The sequence below is a fragment of the Notamacropus eugenii genome, chromosome 5 (genome assembly GCF_028372415.1).
Source record: "Notamacropus eugenii isolate mMacEug1 chromosome 5, mMacEug1.pri_v2, whole genome shotgun sequence".
Classification (NCBI taxonomy): Eukaryota; Metazoa; Chordata; class Mammalia; order Diprotodontia; family Macropodidae; genus Notamacropus; species Notamacropus eugenii.
Window position 1 is genome coordinate 74,611,902 of NC_092876.1, and position 25,325 is coordinate 74,637,226.

A 25,325-nucleotide genomic window follows, 5' to 3' on the forward strand; every position below is an offset into this window, starting at 1 on the left:
TTCAAACAGTTCCAGTTCTTGAAAAGATCCTCAGCTAGCATGGACTTCAGGTCTTTCATATTCTTTGCCTTCTTTGGACACTCTCCAGTTTATCAATGCCCTTCCTAAACTGTGGCACTCAGAACTAAACACAATACTGTAGAAATGATCTAACTAGTACAGAGTATAGAGGGACTCTTATCCTGGAAACTCTAAATGTACCAAAAAGGTCATTCTTCTTAGCAGAGAAAAGAGAAGTTTAAGAAGAGAGCAGCTCTGTCTGGTCTTTCTTTGGTCAGATATCACTATCCCATCCACCCCAAGTAGCAACTGGACCCTTTCTTTGGTCACAGAATTACAGGTCTAGAGCCAGAAGGTATCTCAGAAACCATATTAGAAGTCCATGCCCAGTATGTTACAGATGAAGAAAATGAGATGCAGTGATGTCTAGTGATTTTCCCAAGGTCACACAGTATTTCTTAGAGGGAATGATCCTCCTCTTTCCCTCAGTACATTTTAAAACCACATTTTTTTTCCACCATCATCAGCTTATGTCAAGTGTTGGCACTCCTGAGACTTTCACAGGACTATGCCACACTTCTCCTCATCCTCTGCTATTTGCCCTTGTTTCCACCTTCTGCACAGGGGCAGCTAGGTGGTGTAGTGGATAGAGCACTAGGGCAGGAGTCAGGAGGACCTGAGTTCAAATCTCACCTCAGATACTTGTCACTCACTAGCTGTGTTACCTTGGGCAAGTCATTTAACCCCAATTGCCTCATCTTGGGTCATCTCCAGTCATCCTGATGAATATCTGGTCACTGGATTCAGATGGATCTGGAGGAGAAGTGAAGCTGGTGACTTGCACAGCCCTCCCTCACTGAAAGTCAAGTGCAAGTCATATCATTATTTCTCTGATGGCATGGCCTTCTTTGGCAACAAAGGATGAACACACACACACACACACACACACACACACACACACACACACACACACACACACACACACACACACACACACACACACACCCTCCTGCATATATCCGTTCAAAGTCTAAGTCTCTAATCACTACTATAACTGTTCTCTGCATCACCCATTTCCTCTTTCTGCCCAGGTGGTATATAACGTATTCTGATGCCAAAATCACTTCTGCTTTTCCCTCTCTGATCTTTCCCCAAATGTCCTCCATCCTGCTTTTTTACTCAGATTCTTTAATTTCTTGACATGACTATGCCTTTCTAAGATACACTATTATCCATTCTCTTTCTGTTTATCCTATTTCTTCTGAATAAGGTATATTCATCTAGAACATATTCTTATGGGGTTTGTCCCACTAAATCTCAGTGATGTTTATGGGATCAAAATTGCCTTCCTTTCTTAGGATCTTTATTTTGTCTAAAAGAATTTAGATACCATATTTCAGGAAGTTGTCAAAGAAACATTTACAAAATTGATTAAAACCAGTAAAATATAAATATAAAGGACACCTACAAGGAGGAAGTCAAGATATAACATATTTAGATATATCATAGTTAAATGCCAAAATTATAATGATAAGGAAAAAATACTATGATCTATCAGAAATAATTTTAAAATTACTTTGCTGGTTAGTCATTTTCATGATCCTTGGTGACGCCAGTTTGGGGTTGTCTTGGCAAGATAGTGGAGTAGCTTGCCATTTCCTTCTCTAACTCATTTTATAGATGAGGGAACTGAGGCAAACAGGGTTAAGTGACTTTCTCAGGGTCACAGGGCCAGTAAGTGTCTGAGGCCAGATTTAAATTCAGGAAAATGAGTCTTCTTGACTCCAGGTCTGGCATTCTATCCACTCTACCACCTGACTGCCCAAAAACCATTTATCAAGGTAAAATAATTAGGATCACAGAAGACTTTTCAAGGAGAATGAGGGAGGATACAGAATATACATTATTATATCAAAATACATTGTATTATACTATACTACATTATATATTATGATACATAATTTATAATATAATAATTACATATCAATAATAACATATATATGCAAAATTAAGAAACGGGCTATGAAACTAGAATTACATGGCAAAATTTAACATTTTGTGAAGACAAAAATGGATATTTGAATAGTAGACTCTGATCTACTTCAAGAAATCTTTAAGCAGCAAATAGGCCTCTCTACCATAGACAAAAACATTTTAAACAATTAAAATAAAGCAGCCCTTAACAAAAACACAAGGGTACTGTGCTAGCTAAATAGCTATTGAAAGGTTTTCCAAAGAAACAAAATAAAAAATGAAAGGTCAAAGGTGAAAGATTGCCAAGTAATCACAAGGAAAAGCACCTTTACTTTGATTTAGTTAAAGCAACTTATGGAGCTGTTTAGAATGGTTAAGTTTTGATTAATAATGGCATTATTAGGAAAACTTATATTCCATTCTGATAGAATGACTAAGGAAAAAAACAAACCTAACAGTTGTTATGCAGAGCTTGAATAGCCTAAACTCCCCATTGTGTTTGTCCGTTGCCAAAGAAGACCATCCCGTCAGAGAAATGATGACATGACTTGCACTTGACTTTCTTTTGAGTGAGGGAGGGCTGTGCAGGTCACCAGCCTCACTTCTCCTGCAGAGTCATCTGAATCCAGTGACCAGATATTCATCAGGATGACTGGAGATGACCCAGGATGAGGCAACTGGGGTTAAGTCACTCGCCCAAGGTCACACAGCTAGTTAAGTGTCAAGTGTCTGAGGTGAGATTTGAACTCAGGTCCTCCTGACTCCTGCTCTGGTGCTCTATCCACTGCACCACCTAGCTGCCCCAAACTCCCCAACAAAATAAAAGAGAGGTACAAAATGGGTTAAAAGAAAGACTCAAGCAAGATGTTGTTTATTGGGAGCGTATTTAATACAGGGGGAGCTGAATAAATTCAAAAGGAAAGACTGGAACAGCTCTGATATATCAGGCAAAGTTTAATTAAAATTTGAAAGTAAGAAGACAGATTAAGGACAGCATTTTATTATGTTGAAAGGGTTCTAATATGAATCTTAAATACAAAAGCCCCTAATAATTCTGCAGCAAAACTTCACAACCTTGCAAAAAGAAACACATTTTTTTTAAGAATGAATTTATAAGGAATTAACTCACAGCTAGAAGATTTTTAATACATTCTACCCAAAGGAGCAATGGTCAAAAGACAAGGACAAATAATTTACAAAGGGGGAACATAAACTGTGACTAGCCAGGTGAAAAGATGATCAAACTTTTAATATTGAAAGAAATATAGGGGCAGCTAGGTGGCGCGCAGTGGACAGAGCACTGGCCCTGGAGTCAAAGGAATTTTCTGATTAGTCTTCAGTGACTGGGGGCAGGGACATTGAAGGTGACTGGTGACTGAATGTCAGGGAGATGGACACTTGTGCAAGAACCACCTTTGTCCCCCCTAAAAGCACCTCAAGGCTCCGGCTGCCTCCTTTTGTTATCTCTTTCCCTGAGTTTCAGATCTGTGTTTTAATAGAAATCCTCTTCCCTTGGGGCAGTTTTTAATCAGGAGCTCACTGTGTCATTCCAGCAAGGTGAGTATTCAGCTCCATGGGAGATGGCCTCATGTAGCAAATCAGAAGTTCTGCTCACTCTTGCTACATCTCCGTTCAGTCATTCTGTAATTGGATATACAGGTGGTTTCCAATGGTTTGCTATTAAAAATAACAGCTGTCAGTAACTTTGTTCCTTTTACGGTGCTTTGGAGATCAAGTCCTAGGAGCAGAATCACTGAGTGGAGATTCATGATCTCCAAAATTTATATCAGTCTATGGTGATACCAACAAAGTTTTGGAGTCCCTGTTTGCTCACAGTCACACCAATACTCGATTTTATATTTTTTATAATAAAATGATTTTATCTTTTTTAAAAAATTCTATTAGCCATTCTAGTATTTGTGAATGAACTGATGAAGGGTGAAGAAAGAAGAATAAGGAAAACGATACACACAATTACTACAATAATTAGATGAGCACTAAAACAAAACAGAATGCTGTGTAACTAATGACCAATGTAGACCTTGTCAATAAGGAGAAAGTGCACCTCTCTTCTTTCTCTGAGAAGTGGAAGACTATGGGTGCAGAATGTTGTATGCGGTGTCTGATGTAGACACTAAGTTCATCGGTTTTGCTTAATTTACTTTTCATCACACAACTAAAAATCCCAAGCTAATAATGATCTGCCAGATCAAATGAATGGTCTTGTCTTAGATCTCATCCTTCTTGACCTTTCTTCCTAACATTTCCTGTCTGCCTCCCCCTCCCCTTCCTTCTCCTCTCCAAAGGAAGGTAAATTTGGATGGCCAAAAGATGCCCAAATGATTTGGGTTTTACTGGCCATTTTCCTTTCTTTTCCTTTTCTCCTTTCCCTTTCCGTTCCCATTCCCCTTCTCCTTCCCCTTCTCCTTCTCTTCTCTTCCCTTTCCCAAAACCTTAAACCTACTGCATTCTGAAGCTGAGACGTCAATGGGCCCCTAGGGCCTAAGGGCTCTTCTGGATCCTCCTAGCTGTATAGTGATTATCAATAGTAACTGTTGCAGTTTCCCTCCCAGCCTGATATCAGTTCTTTTCCTTGGCCTCATTAAAGGGGCCATCCCCTGGCTACTGTTTAAACAGTCCTATTCAATGAATGGGCGTTACCTCACCCTGAGTACCTGCAAAGACCTTGGCCTAAAGGGCTCAAGGACTCCCAGTGCATCCTGAGTCATCTCCAGTCATCCTGATGCATACCTCGTCACTGGATTCAGATGGCTCTGGAGGAAAAGTGAGGCTTGTGACCTGCACGGCCCTCTCCACCTCAAAATATAGTTAAGTGAAAGTCATGTCATCATTTCTCTGATGGTATGGTCTTCTTCAGCAACAAAGGAGGAACGCAATCCTAACATTTAACAACACTAAGCACCCACTCCTCCAACCTACTCTTTCCTATCTAGGTTTCATCACCTTGTTATCTTATTCTTTCCCAACCTCCAGCCAGTCTTCTTGGCTGGATCATCATCTATGTCATGATCCCTTCATAGCAGAACATCCAGATGGGTGTTCTTCTGTGGGTATACTTCAAAATTCAGTTATGTGCCCTTCTCTCTCTCCTGTCTCTACCTTCATCCACTCTTATGCATTCTATTATCTTTACACAGATGTTTCTTCCCTGAACTCTAGTCACATATTACCAACTAACTGCCTATTAGATATTTCTAAGTGGATCTACCATAGGCATCTCAAATTCAATATGTCCAAGATAGAACTCATCTTTCTCTATCCTTCTTTTGAACTTTCTTATTATTGACAAGGGCACCACTATCCTTCCAAATACCCAGATTCATATTCTTTGTCATCCTTGATTCCTCAGCTATCACTGTTCTATTTGGTCTCATACCTTGGATTAGAGAAATCACCTGGATTTAAAGATCCACATAAAACCGGTACTCAAGAAGTTGGTACAAGCATAAGTTTTATTATACAGGAAGCAAGCAAAAACAAAAGTAACACACATAATATGGCAACCCAGAAAGACCAAGATCTTACTATACAGGGCCAGGTCACTCACATCCCCATTACCAGACAAGGTGGAGAAATTCCACAGGATGGCCTATTGATACCAGACTCAAGTGGAAAGGTTTCTTAATCAGGACTAGAAATTGGGTTAGGGTCTAAGTTGATAAATGGGGACTCCAAGGGTATCGATGCATGGCCGTTACAGTTGATCAGGAGTCTTGTCTAATCAGAAACTGAAGTGGTTTACATGTTTGGTATGGAATCCAAATGAATCAAGGCAGTGGAAAAGTACAGGATGTCCATTACTGCTTTCATGTTTATGGTCATTAGGACCACTTGGACCAAGACTCCATGTTGGAGTCCTGTCACTTACAAATGCAACATCAAACAATACATTTCATAACCTGAATCATCACACACTCACTCCACATCTCCAGTTCTTAGCCATAGCCCATGGTCCATAGCTATATCTTTTCTACAGTCATAACATTTCTTATAAATGTCCTCTTCTCTTCACTAACACAGGCACCATCTTGGTTCAGGCTCTGATCACCACTTGCCTCCACTATTGTTTTAGCCTCCTAACTATTCTCCCAGTCTCAAGTCTTTCTCTACTCCAATCCGTCTTCTTCATAGCCACCCAAGTGATTTTCTTAAAGTATAGTTGTGACCATGTAACCTCTCTACTCAATAAAGTTCTGTGGCTCACTCCTACCACTATGATCAAATGGAAACTACTCTGGTATTTAAACTCTTCATAATCTGCTCCCTTGCAGCCTTTCTAGTCTTCTGTCATATTATTTCCTTCCCCGGAGTCTACCGGCCTGCTTACAGTTCCTCACACATAATGCTCCAAATCCCTTCTGTGTTTTGTGCTTTTTTGTACTAGGTGTCCCTCGTCTCTGGCTTTCCTAAATACTCAGCTCAAGTGTCACCTTCTACAGGGAATCCTTTCTGAACCTGTATCTGCTAGTGTCCTCTCCCCAAAATGCCTTATGTTCACTTTGCACATATTATATATGTGCTTTTATATGTACATGATGTCTCTTCCTTTGGAATACAAGTTCCGTGAGCTGTTTCATTCTTGTCTTTCTATCCCCAGGGGGTCATATACTGCCTAGCACACTGTAAAGTTCTAATAAATGATTAATTACAAAGGAAGGTTCATTGGGTCAGGGACATGGGGAGAAGAGTGGAGTGAACCTGTTAAAGATTATGATATAAAAAGAAAACATATCAACAAAATACCTTTATTCTTTAACAAAACAAACAAAAATACTTTTATACTTTTCTAAGGATATGAAAGGTGTTTCAAATGGTATAAAAGTATAAATTGAATAGCGATGATAAATTATCTAAGATAATTCAGTAACAGCAATGACAATATATCATGTGGAACATTAGAAGTTTAAATGCATAAGGATTTAAACCAAGGTCCTTTGATTCTAAATCCAAGGTTCTTTCCACTGCACATTGCTACCTTTGGGGCATTCACATAGGCTTAGTTTGAATAATAGTAATAGTAATAAAATTTCATAGTGTACTTCTTTAAAAACCTGTGCTGGCTGTTTGGGATGAGCTGTGTATGATAGCTACCACTAGTGCCCACACTGAGCTCATCAGAGTGAACACCTCTTACGTATTCTCTTCATTGGGAACTGGCATGGGATTATGTTCTAGATAGAATTCTAGTTTGTTTTTAATGTGGCTATAAAAAACCTTAGGATCATAGACCCTTAGACGGGAAAAAGCCCCAAAGGCTATGTACTAAATCCTCCTCTATCACTGTACCTTTGTGTTGCTGTCACAGAATCAGAGAAGAGACTGTGATTGATGGAAGAGGCATGGATGTAGCTAAGATCATTTTGCCAGCAACCCATCTTCCATTCCATGTGTTTACCTGGGCAGTGGCTGCATCAAATGAGGGGCCCTTCACATATACTGAATCTTCGTCAATATAAACATGGGGAGACTCTTCCACTTTTGTGACATTCTCCAATTGCATCATCTTTCATCTCTGTGTACTAGCCAAGTCCATCTTCAATTTGAGGATTAAACATTTTGGAAAGCTGGAAACACTGCAAGAGGACGCACAGGAGTGCAGAGCTGGAAGAGAATGTAGCACAAAGTTGGAAGGAACCTCAGAGGCCATCTAATTCAACCTCCTCTTTTTACATATGCGCAAATGGAGGCCCAGGGAGGATCAATGACTGTCCCAAGGTCACACAGGGAAGAGGAAGCAGAGGTATACTTCATACCAGAAGGTTCTCGGAGGAGCTATATTTATGATGCTATGATCATTTGTAGTTACATGTCAAACAGAACTGTGTGAATATCCCAGCCCCATCCCACTTTCCAATAAATGAAATATGTGGGAACCATTTACGCTGCTACGGCACTAGCAGCAATTATTGCATTGTCTCCTAATCATGCAGAAGCTAGCGGAACAGGGAAACAACAGGTAGCCAACATTCTCTGTGGGGAAGTGTGAGAAGAGGGGAATGTCAAGGGAAGATTGGCTCTTTCCCAGGTAACTGTGCATTGTAGCTGCGCATCATTATTTTTGCATGTTAGGGGAGGGTTTAGCAGTTATTACTAGGAGTCTAAGATAGCGATCACTTTCCTAGTTAAGACAGCAAACAGACAACTAACAGAAAATAAAGGGAAATGCACTGTAAGAGACATGATTAGGGGTCTCAATGAGTACAGAGAACAAGGACAACAAAGTGGTGATCCTCTCTGGTGATGAAAGGAGGGGGCAGGGCTAGGACAGTTTCTGTTTCAATGACCTTTGTGTCTCTCTCAGGAGAAAACAACTGTGGGTGTGCTCAGTGTGAATTAGCTGTGAAAGGGCAAGTGGTATATCTCAGATCATCAGGATATGAGCAGTCACTAAAGAATGGGAGACTATTCCAAGTATACAAGAAAGGAGGAAAAAGTGTGAAAATGAATAAGAAAATTCAAACCATTGTCAAGAGATTGGAACAGGAAAAGGAGGAAAGGAGATGTGCTGAATCACTGAAGCAGTAATAGGGGTGAGAGTCTTTGTGTGGTTGAGAAATCTGTCCCTTCTGAGTCAGTCCAGACTCATGGGCAATATCACACATCTGGTCCCTCTGGCTCATGCTTCCACCACCCTAATTCAGGTCCTCATTTCCTCTCACCTGGACTACTGTAATAGCCTAATTGGTTTCTCTTTTCTGCAGTCTCTTCCCTCTCCAATCCTTCCTTCATGTAGTTGTCACAATATTCTTCCTAAATCGCAGGTTTAAATCACTCCTTTACCTCCAGTGGCTCACCATTGCCTAAAGGATAAAAAGCAAACTCCTTATTCTAGCATTCAAGGCCCACCACAAAGCTTCCTATCTGGTCTAGTCTCCAGTTATGCCCCTGCACACACTTTGTGCTTCGGCCCAAGTAGACCCAGTTCTCCTTCACCTCAACACCTCCTCTGTTCCACATTTTCACTCACCAACCAGTTAAGTACCAACCATGATCTCTGCTGTCACAAAGCTCACAATCTAAAAGGAAGGATGTAACCCCCTACACCATAAATATTAAACAATATACAATAATAACTTACCTAGTACTCAGAATAAAATCATAATAGGTGTAGCTGGACTAACATTATTAGAGCCAATATATACATTTAGTTAATAGCTGTATAAAGGTTATAGTCTTCCAATTCAACCACTATTTATAAAAGGCCTATTATGTATAAGACTGCTGGAGTGTCTGAAAGTCACAAAGAATCAAGTGACACAAATTCCTACCCTCGGGAAGCTCACATTCTACTTGAGTGAAGGTGGAGGATACATGTCACATAATCACAGAACTACAGAATTTGAAAGACAGAAGGTATCTCTGTTGCCATATAGTCCAAAGCATATCCCAAAGGAATTCTCACTAAAGCACTCTGGAAAAGTGGTCATACAGCCGCTGCTTGAAGACCTCCAAGGAAAGGGAATTGCTTCTCAAGACAACACATTCTACTTTGGGACAGCTCTAATTGTTAGGAAACCTTTCCTTACATCAAGCCTAAATGAGCCTCTTTGCCACATCCACCCATTTCTCCTGGTTCTGGGGCCAAATGAGCCAAATGAATCCTTTCTGATACTTTAAGAAAGTTCTTGAGTCCCCCAGTTCCTTCAACCAATGTCTGTCATGAACTCAAGGCCCCTTAACATCTGGATCACTCTCCTCCAAAAACTCTCCAATCTATCGGTGTCCTGGAAGTTATGCCCTTCTTAATAGAGGTCAAGATTGTCTTAACTTTTCGTGCTGCTTCATCTCACGGCTGACACACACTGACTCAGCTTACAGGACAGATCTTTTCTCACGATAACTGTTATTTATCCAAACGTCTGCCATTTTATACCTGTGAAGTTGATTATTTTGTAACCAAGCACAATACTTTACATTCATCTCTATTGAATTTCGTCTTTTTAGATTCAGTCCAGTGATCCAGCCAAGGTCCTCTTGGATCTTGATTCTATCATCCACTGGGTTGGCTATTTCTCTCAGCTTTAGGTCATCTGCAAATTTAATAAGCATATGATTTATATCTTTATCCAAGCTCTTGGTCAAATTGTGAAAGAAGAGATGGCCAACCATAGATGCTTAGGGCCCAACACACTGGATGAAGAACTCCCTCCTGCTGTACTGATCCAGAACCATTGACAGCTGACTGTGAGGCTGCCATCCTGTACACTACAAATCCATCCAATCATAGTATTATCACTTAAGGTTGATCTTTCGATCTTCCCCAAGAACAGTATGAAAGGCCTTATCAAATACTTTTAGAAAATCTATGTAAAGTTTATGTTTAGCATTTTCCCTTGTCTATAAATTATAAGATGGGGTGATGGGGAAAGGAGGGATTCAGATGAAGTAATCTAGGAATACTGGAGGAGTCAGAGAACACTTTCAGCTGAGGAAATCTGAGAAGGCTTCATAAATAAAGTGATACCTGAGCTGAACCTTTCAGGAAGATAAGGATAAAAGGCAAAGATGAGGAAGATACACATTTTAGGCAGCAGAGACCATTGATAGGAATGCAGAGAGGTAGGAGATGGCACGCTGAGTTCTAGACTTGTTGGAATGCACAGTGTATGAAAAGGAGTGATATGAAAATAAGGCTGGAAAAGGTAGGTTGGAGTTGAACCATGAAGAGGATTAAATGCCAGGCTAAACAATTTGTATTTCACCCTAGAGTAGGAAGCTACTAAACTAGAGAGTAATATAGTCAGATCAAGGCCTTAGGAAGATAACTTTGGCAATTGTGTAGAATACATACTGGAAAGGGAAGATGCTGCAGGCAGGGAGACCAATTAGAAGACTCACTATTGTCTACAGGAGATAATGAAGTAGAACTGTGGTGTTTGCAGAATGAGTCAAAAGAAAGGAAAAGATCCAAGTGATGGATGAAATTATAAAGGGTAATAAAGTTGGAAAAGATGAATAGATTTTACTTCTGAATAGACAAATCAAGATAAGTTTTAGTTAAAGCAAACAACAAAAATGAAAACCACCCATAACTGAGAACAAACATATAAATTCATGATCCAAACAAATATCAAGAATTAGTCAACAAAAGGAAGAGGAATTTCAAAATAGACTAGAAGGAGTTTGAATGCAATCGGTACATCTTACGTAAAACAACTCTAATGAAAATAGGTTCTTTAATACTTCAGGGATTTATCATTTTATTGATGCGAATGTTCGCTTCACCAAAGCAGATCACCACCCTTCCTTCTATAACTTAGAAGATAGTCTTTGAAGCACTGCTTTGCCTGAAAAACATCCCTTTGGCCAAATGGCCCACATGTACATTGGAATGTACATTTTACAAAGTGCTTTTCTAACTATAAACCTAGAAGTAGGTCACACAAGAATGATTATTCCCATTTGAATGACAAGGAAACTTTATTTGTGTAAATCACCCCTCCCCCTTCCTGCTATAATCTCCTTCTAAACTGTGACTGTTGCTATCTTTCTCTTTCTTTAAAATATGGCATCTCTTTCATGGAGCCTTCCTTGTTTCAAGCAGCCAGTGATTTAAATAAAGCTTAGCATCCCAACCTTTTATCCCTCTCTGATTTACACTAAGCATTCCTCACATTCTAACTTGTATCACAGTTAGTTGCGTATGTCTTATATGCCTGTAAGGTCTTCAAGGGTAGAGACTAGGTCTTTTTAATCTCTAATACCTAGCACATTAATAAGAGATATTAACAAATATATGTTTCATTCATTACTGTCAATGAATTAAAGAACTCTTCATGCTCCATGAAATGATACAGATCCACGGATGTCATCGTAATTAAGGACATCTGTTCTTGGCCCTGAGAAGAAGAGATGCATATGGATGGTAGGTGACTCGCTGCTGGGAGGCATGAATGCATACATAGATCAATGTGACATGACCAGTCAGAAGATGAGCTGTCCTCGTGGGGTATGTCATATCCAGGATGTGACAGTGAGCCTTCAAAGACTTATCAGACATGATATCTGTCACCCACATATGACAATACCTATGGGAACAAATTCTATCATCAGAAGGACCCTAGAAAGAATCCCTAAGAATTATGAAGTTCTCAGCATTAAGCTGAAGATCTAGAGGGCACAGGAGTTATTTTCTTCACTTCTGTCAGTTAAAGGCAAGGACTTCAGAAGGTGAGGGAGGCTAAAAGAGCAGGCTAAAAAGACACCAGGGAGAATGAGATCTGAATGTCTGGATCAAGGTTTCAGATTCAGAAATGATGAGCTCTTTGACTAGGGACAGAGTATACCTAATGAGGCTGCTTCCCGTCTTTTAGCAGAGGGATGATGAACTAGAAGGGCAGAATGAGACATATTTGTAGAAACAGACACTATGTGAACTTGTTTTGCTTGACTATATGTATATCTTACAAGAGAGCGCCTTTATTTTGAGGGTGAGAATTACAGGGAAGAGAGTAGGCAGAAATAGTGATGCCCAAAAGGAGAACAGAGTACCAAGGAAACATATAAAAAATACATAAAAGAGAGCAGAAGAATGAGCCTTGGGCCTGTTGTTAGGATATATCTGGATGTTAATCCTGCCTCAGTTTAATTCAATACCACTTACTGTGTACCTACCATGTGCAGCCACCACATAAGATGCTAGAGATACAAAGTTTCAGACTCTACCTTTGTAACTCAGGGGAAATCGCTTATCCAATAAGAGAATTTATGTAAAGTGCTTGGCCTTTATACATATATATATATATATATATATATATATATATATATATATATATATATATGTATATACGTGTAATACAAATAGATAATATAAGTAAACACAGTGTCTGACACATAGCAGGGGCTTAGTTTCTTTCCTTCCTTAACCTCAACTTATTGATATGGGGATAATAGCAAGAGTACTTACTTCACAGGGTTGTTGTGAGACTCAACCAAGATAACGTGCATCAAGTTCTTTGCAAATTGCAAAGCTCTACATGTTAGCTATTGTCAGTGATTATCATCATTGGTAATTACACTTTCCACTAAATGTTTGGTGTCTTTCTCTTTTTCAGATACATTGGAAATCAGTTACTCAGGGCTTTTGAAAGAGTGTCTCCTTCACCTTCAGATTTCTTTCTTAGGCGAGTCCCTGTCTGGCAGAGTTGTTCTGCCCATCTCCAGCTTCTCTAGAGTCATTTTGACTCTCTCAGGTTGCTGATTACGGACTGAAATGTTGGAGAGCAAATGTGGCGGTTCTATTGTCACCAGTCATTAAGCTAATTTGTCCCTAGAAATTCTGACAGGATCACTTCCATGTCTTGTTGGTCTATTGGTCTCCCAGTTTCATCTATAAACGTTTCGGTGGTGATTTGGCTTAGTTAGGGTCTCACACCAAGCTTTCCACAGACTTTTATTTCATTTTCTGCTTAACCAAAGGAAATATTTCATAACAATGAAAGAGATCTCAGGGCAAATCAGAAATGGAAAGGGCTGTGCTGGAAGGTAATAATGATGAAAAGGATATTTATATAGCATGAGAAAGATGTTTTCATAAAGCACTTTCCTCACAACAACCAGATATTATTATCAACATTTTACAGATAAGAAAAGGGGGAGAGAGTAACTTATTCAAAAGGTCATACAGTTAATACCAGAACCAGGATTTAAACCCAGATCTTTTGACTCTACATCCAGTGCTCTTTCAAATCCACTAGTGCAGGCCTGCACCTGTACCAAAGGATTTCAGGTAGTCTGCAAAAAATGTAAAGGAAAACGTCCTCTATGGTTTTCCTAGGCTGCTCAAACCCTTTGGTGGGCCACAGGCTGTGCAGGATGAGTTTCCTGGTCACTGGAGATCTTCCCATAAAACAGTCAGATAATCACTGACTAGAGATGCTGTAGACAAGAGCCATGCTTCCATCAGAAGTCAGACTAGTAACCCATGAGGGGCCTTCCAATCAGAAGATTCTACTGCTTGCTACATACCAATCCTCTCTCAAGTCTTTGAGGGTAACTTTATAGCAAACCATTGGAAATATATGCCAATATCATCATCCTCAACAAACATTTACTGAGTATCTAGTTTGCGCAAAGCACTGAACTAAGTGGAGGGGACACAAAGAGGCATAAGACTTGATGCTGGACCTCAAGGAGCTCTTACAACCTAGTTTGGGAGATAGGACATCACCACATAAATACAAACAAATACATGAAATTGTAGATGATGTGATGCAAGTTATGGAAATAATATATAAGTAGGACAAATTTAACGTGTGCAGAAAGTTTAATTATGGAAAACATAAATAAAGCAATTTTTCTGTAACTGATCATTCTTCCTTATTACTTGTCCTCATCACTCCAAATATTTTAACTCATGCCATACAGACAGGTATTACTCAATAAATATTTGGTGGTGATGATGATGTCAAAATAACATATCCATAGCTGATTATAGGAAATTGAGTAACGACATTTATTTACAGAGTTATGTTTTTCTCACTAGTGGGGCAACATACCTGTTTGCTACTGTCATCTGAACTATCTCCAGAACTGGGAGAATGGAGAATTTGTATACTCAGCTGGTTGAACTCTTCTCTAAGCCTTGGCTCCTCAGACTTGCTATTAAATTGCTGCCTCTCAGCATTTACATCTTGTTCCTGTTGAGGATGTTCTTCCCTTTCCATCTCTTTTGGATAAGAGCCCCTCTTCACTGGTTCCTTTAGCATGTCCATCTGTCTGCTGCCTTCTGCTAATTCAGGACTTGATGCAAATGTAACAAAAACCATTCAAAATGTTCATTATTGTAGCAGTGAAAAAGAAAAAACTTTAAAGTAAAGACTGGAAGCAAGATTTACTAACTAGATGTATTAATAAAGCAGATACCCTTTCTCTATGGGTGAGATTCTCCCAAGGCAACGACGTAAGGGGTAGCAATGCACTGTAGGAGATAACAAAGTCCCTCTGCGCCCTCTAAGGTTTTCAATTCCAACCAGATTTATGTTCCAGGCAAGTAGAATACGCCAGTTTTAAGGTCATATAAATGCATTTGAATGATCAATTGTTTAAAAAGTTAAATTCAGCAAAAATAATAAGTTGTTTTGGTCTATGTAACACTAAATAATACATTTGGCTGAATTTTCCACTTTTTAAGCTGGCAGTTTGGGCATGTGCAGACAGAGCTGAAAGGCATACAGAGAAAAATGGGGCTGTTAGAGATTGCAACTATCTTTTCTTCTCCACCCTATTCACACCATCCCCAAGAATAGGTAGGGCTTACTGTATATCCAAATAGGACCTAGGACTACTGCAGCTGTGTACAGATCACTTCTATGGTGAGAAATTTTATGTTTTCCCCAAAGCATTAGCCCATGGGACTTTCATCCCCAATACCATAGAGCAGTATCTATGACATATAAAACTGTGGTTTGGTGCTATAGACTGGATTTCAGTCCTCTAAGAAGTTCATAATCTAAGCCACACATACTGTTGTGAATATGAATGTTAAGACATGCCTACACACGAACACGTAAGGTTCTCCAAAATTTACTGGTAAAAGGGGTGACAGGTTACAGACGATATGTCACTTGAATTAAAATTAAAGATATTAACTATAGTTCTTAGTCTTCACTGGGCCAAAGGAGAGGAAACAGCTAATTTCCCTCTGAAAGATTTTATAAAGAAAATATTTTCTTTCTTCTGACCTTTTAAAGCACTTCATACATGTCATACTCTGACTATATCTTATTTTTTACTAGAGCTACTACATAGCTATTATATAATACTCCATTGTGTATATATGTGATAACCCCCATTAAACTAAAAGCCCATTAAGCATAGGAAGTATGAATTATCTTTCTACCTCTCAATACTTACAACAGTGCTTAGTGAGTGCTTAATAGTTTTCCATTAATTAATTTTGGGAACTATTTATATGCTATAAGAGGCAATGAGGCAAGGGGTCATCTGGACATATGACACTCTTTCATTTATGGCTTGATGGTCAAAGACAGATGAAGTAACAGACATTTTGGGGCAAATGTCCCTCTGTTAAGTGGATAATGAGAGGAAATGGGGGTAATTAGGTTGTTTGGGGCCCTCTGGTTCTAAAGCACAGGGCAAGAATTTCAAATTTTAAAAGGGCTTCCTAAATAGATCCAACATGCTCATACCCACAAGGGAGAAAATACTCCATAGGCTGATCGTGTGTTCCTCTAAATCCATATTCACATAAAATACTGCTAGAACTATAAATATTACTAGTTTCCATGTGGAGGTAGTTTTGGAACCAGAATGGTTAGTGAAGCAATCATGAGATGCTAGTACTGTTTCTATTTTTATGTTAAACTCTCTCTTCTCTCTCTCCCCTGTCCAAATCCACTCATCCACTCTACCCTCCTCAACCTTCTATCCCAATGTAGGATACATAAGTCCTTGAAGAACAGAAAGTATGAGCTACTCATATTATGAGCTTATCTTTTTAAAAGGGAAAAGAAGTCACTTCAATAAAATTGTAGAACAGGTGCTGAGGAAGGTCCCTTTGAAGTCACAAATAATGGATCCTCCTAAATGAAATATCACTACAGAGCAAGTAAATTTCCTTCTATGACACAATGACTATAGGTCTTTCCTTAAGGTTAGAAAGAAAGGAAGGAACATGGGGATTCTATCTCCATTTCCATTGGCTACCATTTAACAAATAAATATTGTATTTTAAAAACTATTCTTCTATATTCTTCTGGGGACATAGACAGACATGTTTCCACAATCACATTCACTAGGTATCTACTAATGTCTTATCATCAACTTGTAGAAGTGTAAGAATGAGGTTCCCAAGGAATAAGTCTTAGTGTGGATGTCATTTAATAATTTCTCAGGTGATACAGATAAGAGAACTGAATTTATGTTAAATCTACAAATTGAGTTTGGAATAAAGAATTTAATTCAAAATGTTGATAGGGAAGGAAGATATTAAAAATCCCAAAAGATAAAGTTCAATTGTAATAAATGTTAGCTTTTATACCTAGCAAAATCACTGACCTGGCACCATAATTCCCACCCACAATTTTGCTTTAAACTCTTGGATTAATCTAACACAGGAAATATGTGATTAGACCAAGATCCCTAGTCCAAAGCTCAGCATCAAGTCATTTTTGCTGCTTGTTGTAATCTTATAGTCTTACTCCTTGTAGTCAATGCACAACATTGTGCCTCAATTGCAACAAACTGGAATTCTATATTATTCTTTCATGTCCAAATCCCTTTCTTAGTCTCATGCTCTTTGTTCCTGGAGCCCAGCTTTGTTCACCTAAAGTCCTATCTCTGAAGTCTAATTCCTGTGGCTTAGTTTTTGAGAGATGCTGACAAAACTCCTCTCCCTCTTTCCACCACTAGTGCTAAACATCTGTCTTGTCTGAACTTGACCTATTGCCAAGATTGTCCACCTGCTGAGACATGCACCTGTTATCCACTGCTTCCATGGGTGGGGAACCTATGGCTTCAAGGCCACATGTGGCCTTCTAGATTCTCAAGAGTAGCCCTTTGACTAAGTCTAAGTTTTACAGAACAAATCATTTTATTAAGGTTTGGATTTATTAAAATTTGTGAGTTTTGGATTCAAAGTGTTGTACGTGAAGACCTAGAAGGCCACATGTAACCTCAAGGCCGCAGGTTCTCCACCCCTGGTTTAGACCTTCCCAATAGCCATAGCTACTGGACCTGTCTGCTGCTATGCTGCTACGATCAATCATCAATACCTGTCCTGTCCTGCCCTGCCCTGCTCTGGTAGGCCCTTTTTCTGGGCCCTAGACATCTCTGGTTTTCTTCATCTGACTCCTAATAAAACTTTTGTTCTAATACTTAGAGACCAAAGACAAACTAAACAGACAAATATTGAGCAAAGACAAAGTGGGAACAAGGAGTGTGTAGCAGAAACACAGAGCTCTAAGTCAAATAAAGTCAGTAAAAAGCACTTGTCATAAAACCTTAGACAAGTTCCAGGCGGGTAGGGCTGCTTTACTTTGGTCTTCATGTCCATTTTGCCTAGCACAAGATTTAGCACACATCAGGGATTTGATAAGCAAGCAGACAGGCAGGCAATCTGGCCCTTAAAGCCTCTAGCCCACCCTCCCACATCACTGTCAGAACTCCAGCACCTTGCAGTCCATGTATCTTGGCATGCTTAACAAGAATCTTTGTTAAGGTCCTGGGCAGAAGTCCTGTTATAAGGCCTTCAACTACAGTTGAACCACAAATTAGACAGTAATGACCCTGCAGACTCAGGAGACTATACATCCAGCTGGAACTTGGCAAACACCAGTCTACCCTGAGGATACAGTACTGTTGTCTATTGTCAGACTCAGAATTAATGAACTGAAGAAAATGAAGTTACTATCCTCATGGAGCCAGACCTCTGCACTGGGGCATCTTTAGATATACCAGGGTTCCTCAAAAAAAGAAGTCCCTGATTAAAAGGTGGTTAATTGGTTACAAGCATTTGTTAATAGAACTTGCCCTTCAGGGAAAAAATCTGGTTGTTATCACTGACATCAGCCTGGCCCCTTACCTCACAGCCCTCCATAGCTCAAGTTCCAATTGACCTGCTGATCATACATCTGTCTACTGGGCCAGGCCCACCCTCACCAGCCCCCACCCCAGCATAGGTTCTCATCTATGACTTCCATTGTATCTGCTTCCTTTTGCCTTTACTTCATCCCATGTCAGCTCCCTGACCCACTGTTGCCTTTTCCTTAACTAGATTAGGATTTCTGTGTATCAACCTTACAGCCTGACAGAGCACTCGTCATCCTTGCTCTAATTTACCACTGTCAACACTTGTATGTTACAACTAATTAACCATTACTTCTTTATAGCCATTTAGAAAACCACCTGAACCAAGCTTATATCTTCATACCTGGGGAAGAAATTGGACCATGTCAGGTTCCTCTTCCTAGATAAATCTTTACTTCCATACTCACACTTTCTAGTTATCTCATTCTTCTCAAAGTCCACCACTTCTGCTAAGGCTAGCTCCTTCAGCCAACTGTCTTTTTGACCCTAACCTTTGAATCACTTGCTATTTCAATGTCTCTGCGTCATCCACCTCCTCATTTCTTCTGGGTACCTGGTAAGGCAGCAGCCTTACCAAGACATTTTGAATATCTCTAGCACCATGGACAGCAACAACTCAAAGCAGAATCCCTGAGGGGAAATGAAGGAGTGGCAATGCAAGAATCAATCAACTATGCTTTAGCCTGAAGAAAGAGATGACTTAAAGAAAATGTAACAGCTGTCCTCTAGGTTGGCCCAAGGCACAGGAATTAAGACTTGTTCTTAATTCTGCCCAAGAGGGCAGAGCTAGGAGTAATAGGTAGAAATTCCAGAGAAGTAAATTTAGGCTTAATGTCAGGAACATCTTCCTATCAGCTCTATTAAAAAGTGGAATTCACTGTCTTAGGACACAGTGGGAAGATTTTTGAGCAAATGGTTATTTATGAAGATATTGCAGAGGAGGGAATTTTTTTTCAGCTTTAGAAATATGGGTAAGCTTATCCTCCTAGGTTTATGAGGATCTTAGTATTAATGAGGATCCTAGTATTCTGTGAATAAATATTTACAGAGCACCTCCTCTAGACAAGGCACTTTACTAGATCCTATGAACCAGAAATGAAAAGAAGTTATGGTTTGGGGCACAGAAGGAGATAAACGGGCAGGTAAAGTACTGAGTCCAAGGTTAAGGTCTGCATCAAGATATATCACATCGTGCCAGTGCTCCAACTGTGCACCTGGCCACAGAAAGCAGATGGACAATAAGACCTCTTCAGAAGGGAGCACAGACAGTCCTTATGGCAGGATTTCCTATGTTACCAGCAAGTTCAGAGCTAAGACAAGTCTCCTTTGACAGCTCTCCTGAATGATCATGGCTCTAAGCCATGTTCCTGAGTTAGTTTTTGCTCATTTTGATTTCTCATAATATTTTCTTCTCTGTTACAAAAGTCACTACTCTAAACCAGTCCCTCAGAATTTCATGTTTGGATCATTGCTAAAGTCTTATGGCTGTCTCCTTTTCTCAGTTTTAATCACAATATATATACCAGGTGAAAATGCCCAGACTTTAGTTAAAATTTCTCCAATTAGTGGGTGATAAGGGAACAGAAGGATACAGTAGTATCCATTGTTGCTGGGTGGTTTTTAATTTTAATTAATTTTTAGTTTTCAACATTCACTTTCATAAGATTTTGAGTTCTAAATTTTTGTTCCCCTCCCCTCCCCAAGGCAGCAGACAATCTGATATAGGCTATACATGTACAATTAAATTAAACACATTTCTACAATAGTCATGGAGTGAAAGAAGAATCAGAGCAAAAGGGAAAAACCATGAGAAAGGAAAAAAAAGAGAGAGACAATAGTATGCTTTGATCTGAATTCAGACTCCATAGTTCTTTCTCTGAATGTGGACAGCATTTTCCATCATGAGTCTTTTGGAAGTATCTTAGATTCCTGCCTTGATGAGAAGAACTAAATCTAATAAAGTTGGTCATTACACAATGTTGCTGTTACTATGTGCAATGTTCTCCTGGTTCTGCTCACTTTCCTCAGCATCAGTTCATGTAAGTCTTTCCAGGTTTTTTGAAATCCACCTGCTCATGACTTCTTATGGAATAGTATTCCATTACATTCATATACCACAACTTATTCAGCTATTCCCCAATTGATAGGCATCCCCTCAATTTCTAATTCTTTACCACCTCAGAAAGAGCTGCTACAAATATTTTTGTACATGTAGGTCCTTTTCCCTTTTTATGATCTTTTTGGGATGCTGATCTAGTAGTGGTATTGCTGGATCAAAGGGTGCGCACAGTTAGTCCTTTGGGAATAGTTCCAAATGATTCTCCAGAATGACTGAATCAGTTCACAACTCCACCAATAATGCATTAATGTTCCGATTTTCCCACATCTTCTCCAAAATTTATCATTTTCCTGTTTTGTTATGTTAGCCAGTCTCATGGATGTGATGTGGTACCTGTTTTAATTTGCATTTTTCTAATCAATAGTGATTTAGAGTATGTTTTCATATGACTATAGATAGTTTTAATTTCTTCATCTGAAAATTGCCTATTCATATCCTTTGACTATCAATTAGAGAATGACTTGCATTCTTATAAATCTGACTCAGTTCTCTATATATTTTAGACATGAGGCCTTTATCAGAGACATTGGCTATAAAAATTGTTTCCTAGTTTTATGCTTTCTAATCTTGGTTGCACTGACTTTGTATAAAAACTTTAATTTAATGTAATCAAAATTATCCATTTTGCATTTTATGAGGTTCTCTATCTCGTTAGGTCATAAATTCTTCCATTCTCCATAGATCTGACAGGTAAATCATTCTTTGCTCTCTTAGTTTGCTTACAATATCACCCTTTATGTCTAAATTGTGTACCCACTTTGACTGCATCTTGGTATATAGTGTAAAAAGTTGGTCTATGCCTAGTTTCTGCCATTCTATTTTCCAATTTTCCCAAAAGTTTTTGTCAAATAGTGAGTTCTTATCCCAGAAGCTGAGTCTTTGGATTTATCAAACAGTAGATTACTATAGTCATTGACTAGTGTATCTTGTGTACCTAGCCTATTCCACCTATCCATCACTCTATTTCTTAGCCAGTACCAAATAGTTTTGATGACTGCTGCTTTGTAATACAGTATTAGATGTGTACAGCTAGACCACCTTCCCTTGCATTTTCTTTTCATTAATTCCCTTGATATTCTGGATTCTTTGTTTTTCCAGATGAATTCTGTTATTATTTTTCCTAGCTCCATAAAATAACTTTTTGGTAGTTTGATTGGTATGGCACTGAATAAATAAATTAAATCAGGTAGAAATGTCATTTTTTAAAATATTACTTTGGCCTACCCATGAGTAACTTATATTTTACCAGTTATTTAGATCTGACTTTATTTGTGTGAAAAAGTGTTTTATACTCTTGTTCATATAATCCCTGGCTTTGTCTTGGCAGGTAGACTCCCAAATGCTTTATAGTGTCTACAGTTACTTTAAATGGAATTTCTCTTTTTATCTCTTACTGCTAGGTTTTATTAGTAATATATAAAATGTCAATGATTTGTATAGGTTTATTTTATATCCTGCAACTTTGCTAAAGTTGTTAATTATTTGAGGTAGTTTTTTAGTTGATTCTCTAGGATTCTGTAAGTATACCATCATATCATCTGCAAAGAGTGATAGCTTTGTTTCTTCTTTGCCTATTCTAATTCCTTCAATTTCTTTTTCTTCTCTTATTGCTAAAGCTAACAATTCTAGTACAATATTGAATAACAGTGGTGATAATGGACATCCTCGATTATTAACCCCTGATCTTAATGGAAATGTTTCTAGCTTATCTCTATTACATATGATGCTTGCTGATGGTTTTAGATAGATGCTACTTATCATTTTAAGGAAAACTTCATTTATTTCTATGCTCTCTAGTGTTTTTAAGAGTGTGGGTATTGTATTCTGTCAAAAAAATTCTGTATTTATTGACATAATCATATGATTACTGTTAATTTTGTTATTGATATGATCATCTCCTTAACTTCTTTCTTGTTTACTTTGTGGTTAGATTTATCTAGTTCTAAGACAGGAAGATTGAGGACTCCTACTAAGATAGTTTTGCTATCTATTTCTTCCTGTAACTCACTTAACTTCTCTAAGAATTTAGATGCTTTATCACTTGGTGCATATTATATGTTTAGTATTGATATTGCTACATTGTTTATGGTACTTTTAGCAAGACGTAGTTTCCTTTCTTATCTTTTTAAATTAGATCTGTTTTTGCTTTGTCTGAGATCAGCATTGCTACCCTTGCTTTCTTTACTTCAGCTGAAGCTTAATATATTCTGCTCCAGCCTTTTACCTGTACTCTGTGTGTATCTCTCTGCATCAAATGTTTTTTATAAATAACATTGTAGGATTATGGTTTTTAATTATAGGAGAGTTCATCCCATTTACATTCATAGTTATGATTACTATGTCTTTTTCTCCATCCTATTTTCCCCTGTTCATACTTTTCTCTCTCCTTCACTGTTTCCCCCCTCACCAATGTTTTGCTTCTGACCACTGCCTCACTTAATCTTCCCCCTTTCTATTAGCCCCCTTCCCTTTTCTTTCCCTTACTTTTTCCCTGCCTTCTTCCTTGCCTTCTATCCATCCCCTCCCTTTTCTTTCCCTTTTCTCCCCTACTTCCCTATAGAGTAAGATAGATTTCTATAACTATGTATATGCTATTCTCTCTTTGAGCCAAATCTGATGAGACTAAGATTCAAACAATGCTCACCCCACTCCCTTCTTTCCCTCTATTGTAATAGATCTTTGCTACTCTTCCTATGATGTATTTTACCCAATTCTGCCTACCCCTTTCCTCTTAGCCCAGTACAATCCTTTAATTCACCCTTAATTATTTTTATCATCATATCAAATTAAACTTATACCCACATCCTCTGTTTATGTATACCCCTTCTAAATGCCATAATAAAGATACAGTTCTCAAGAGTTACAAGTTTCATCTTCCTGTGTAGGGATGTAAACAGTTGATCTTACTGAATAACATAGTTTTTTTCTTTCCTTTTTATGCTTCTCTTGAGTTTTGTATTTGAAGACTGAAGTTTCATTAAGCTCTGTTTTTCTTTTCATCAGGAATGATTGAAAGTTCCCCATTTCATTGAATACCCATTTTTTCCCTGAAAGATTATACCCAATTTTTCTGGATAGTTGATTCTTGGTTGTAATCCAAGCTCCTTTGCCTTCCAGAATATTATAATCCTTTAAGGTAGAAGCTGCTAAATTCTGTGTAATCCTGACCGTGGCTCCATAACATTTGTTTCTGGCTGCTTGTAGTATTTTCTCCTTGACCTGATAATTCTGGAATTTGACTACAATATTCCTTGGAGTTTTCATTTGGTTATCTCTTTCAGGAAGTGATTGGTGAACTCTTTCAATAACTATTTTGCCCTCTGGTTATAGGATATCAGAGCAATTTTTCTTGATAATTTCTTGAAAGATGCTATCCAGGCTCTTTTTTTTTTATCATGGCTTTAAGGTAGTTCAATAATTGTTAAATTATCACTCGTAGATCTGTTTTCTAGGTCAGTTGTATTTCCAATGAAGTATTTTACATTTCCTTCTATTTTTTTTCATTCTTTTGATTTTGTTTTTCTGATTCTTGATGTTCCACTTACCCAATTCTAATTTTTAAGGAATTATTTTCTTCAGTTAACTTTTGTACCTCCTTTTCCATTTGGCCAATTCTACTTTGTAAGGAATAGTTTTCTTCAATTTTTATCTTTCCTTTTTCAAGCTATTGATTCTCTCTGGCATACTTCTCATTTCTTTTCTCAATTTTTCTTCTACCTCTCTTATTTGATTTTTAAAATCCTTCTTGAGCTCTTCCAAAAAGGCTTTTTGGTCTTGAAACCAAATCATATTCCTCTTTGGGGTTTCAGATGTAGGTAAATTGAAAATGTTGTCCTCTTCTGAGTTTGTGTTTTGGTCTTCCCTGTCACCATAAAAGTTCTCTATAGTCAAGGTTCTTTTTTGCTTTTTGCCTATCTTGTTTGCCCATTTCCTGGCTTTTAAAGTTAAGCTCTCCTGATGAAGCACTGTCCCAAGTTTCTTGTGCTGGGGACCAAGGGCCTAGTCACCGGCTTTGTGTGCTGGGGTCTCAGGTGCTGGCACATGGAAGTTGTAGGGGTCTGGTAGTTTACCTGGTGCTGAGCTAGGAACCTAGTGATGGTATCTGGCATGTGCTGAGGCCACCTGGGGTTTTTCTGCATTTCCCTGGGGCTACACTAAAGCATGTGGAAGTGTGGCCTCTGGAGGATACCTGTTTGATCTGGACTGTGCTAAAGCACCTGCAGGTCTGGCAGCCAGAAGATTTCTGACTTCATTGAAGCAAGTGGAGATCCGGCTGCCAGAGGATGCCTGTCTGCCCAAGGCTGCACCAATGTTGCTGGGTGTTTTCCATGGCAGCAGTGGACACTGCATTGTTAAGCTGAGCTTGGGACCATTTTATACGTAATAAGAGGAGAATGAGGTTGAATTCAGTACCTTCTACATCATTTGATGGTGACTAACTAAGACTGAAAAAATCTCAAAGTTTAATAATCCAATTTATATCTTCACATGAACTGTTTCTACAACATCCTCCGCAAGGGACCATTCAGCCTATACTGGAAGGCTTCCAGTGAAATAAAACCCTCTGCGTCCTAAGGTGGTTTATTCTACTATTGTATTGTTCTAACTGTTGGGAAAATATTATCAAGCCTAGATTTGCCTCTCTGGACCTTCCACTCAGAGT

The 25,325-nt window shown here is 38.6% G+C and overlaps 1 protein-coding gene across 7 annotated transcripts in view; it reads right to left on the minus strand.

Annotated features, from left to right (window-relative positions):
* Window positions 1-25,325, minus strand: part of CCDC30 (coiled-coil domain containing 30) — a 165,877-nt gene that overhangs the window by 60,345 nt on the left and 80,207 nt on the right. For 6 of the 7 annotated variants that reach the window (XR_011967154.1, XM_072609733.1, XM_072609732.1 and 3 more), the window contains one exon: window positions 14,493-14,736. The exons of the other annotated variant lie outside the window; for it this stretch is intronic. Coding sequence is in view for 5 of the 6 variants with exons in the window: in XM_072609733.1 (XP_072465834.1) it covers window positions 14,493-14,736 (244 nt within the window). In the remaining variant the exon portion in view is untranslated. The remainder of the gene's footprint in view (window positions 1-14,492; window positions 14,737-25,325) is intronic. 7 annotated transcript variants of the gene reach the window in all.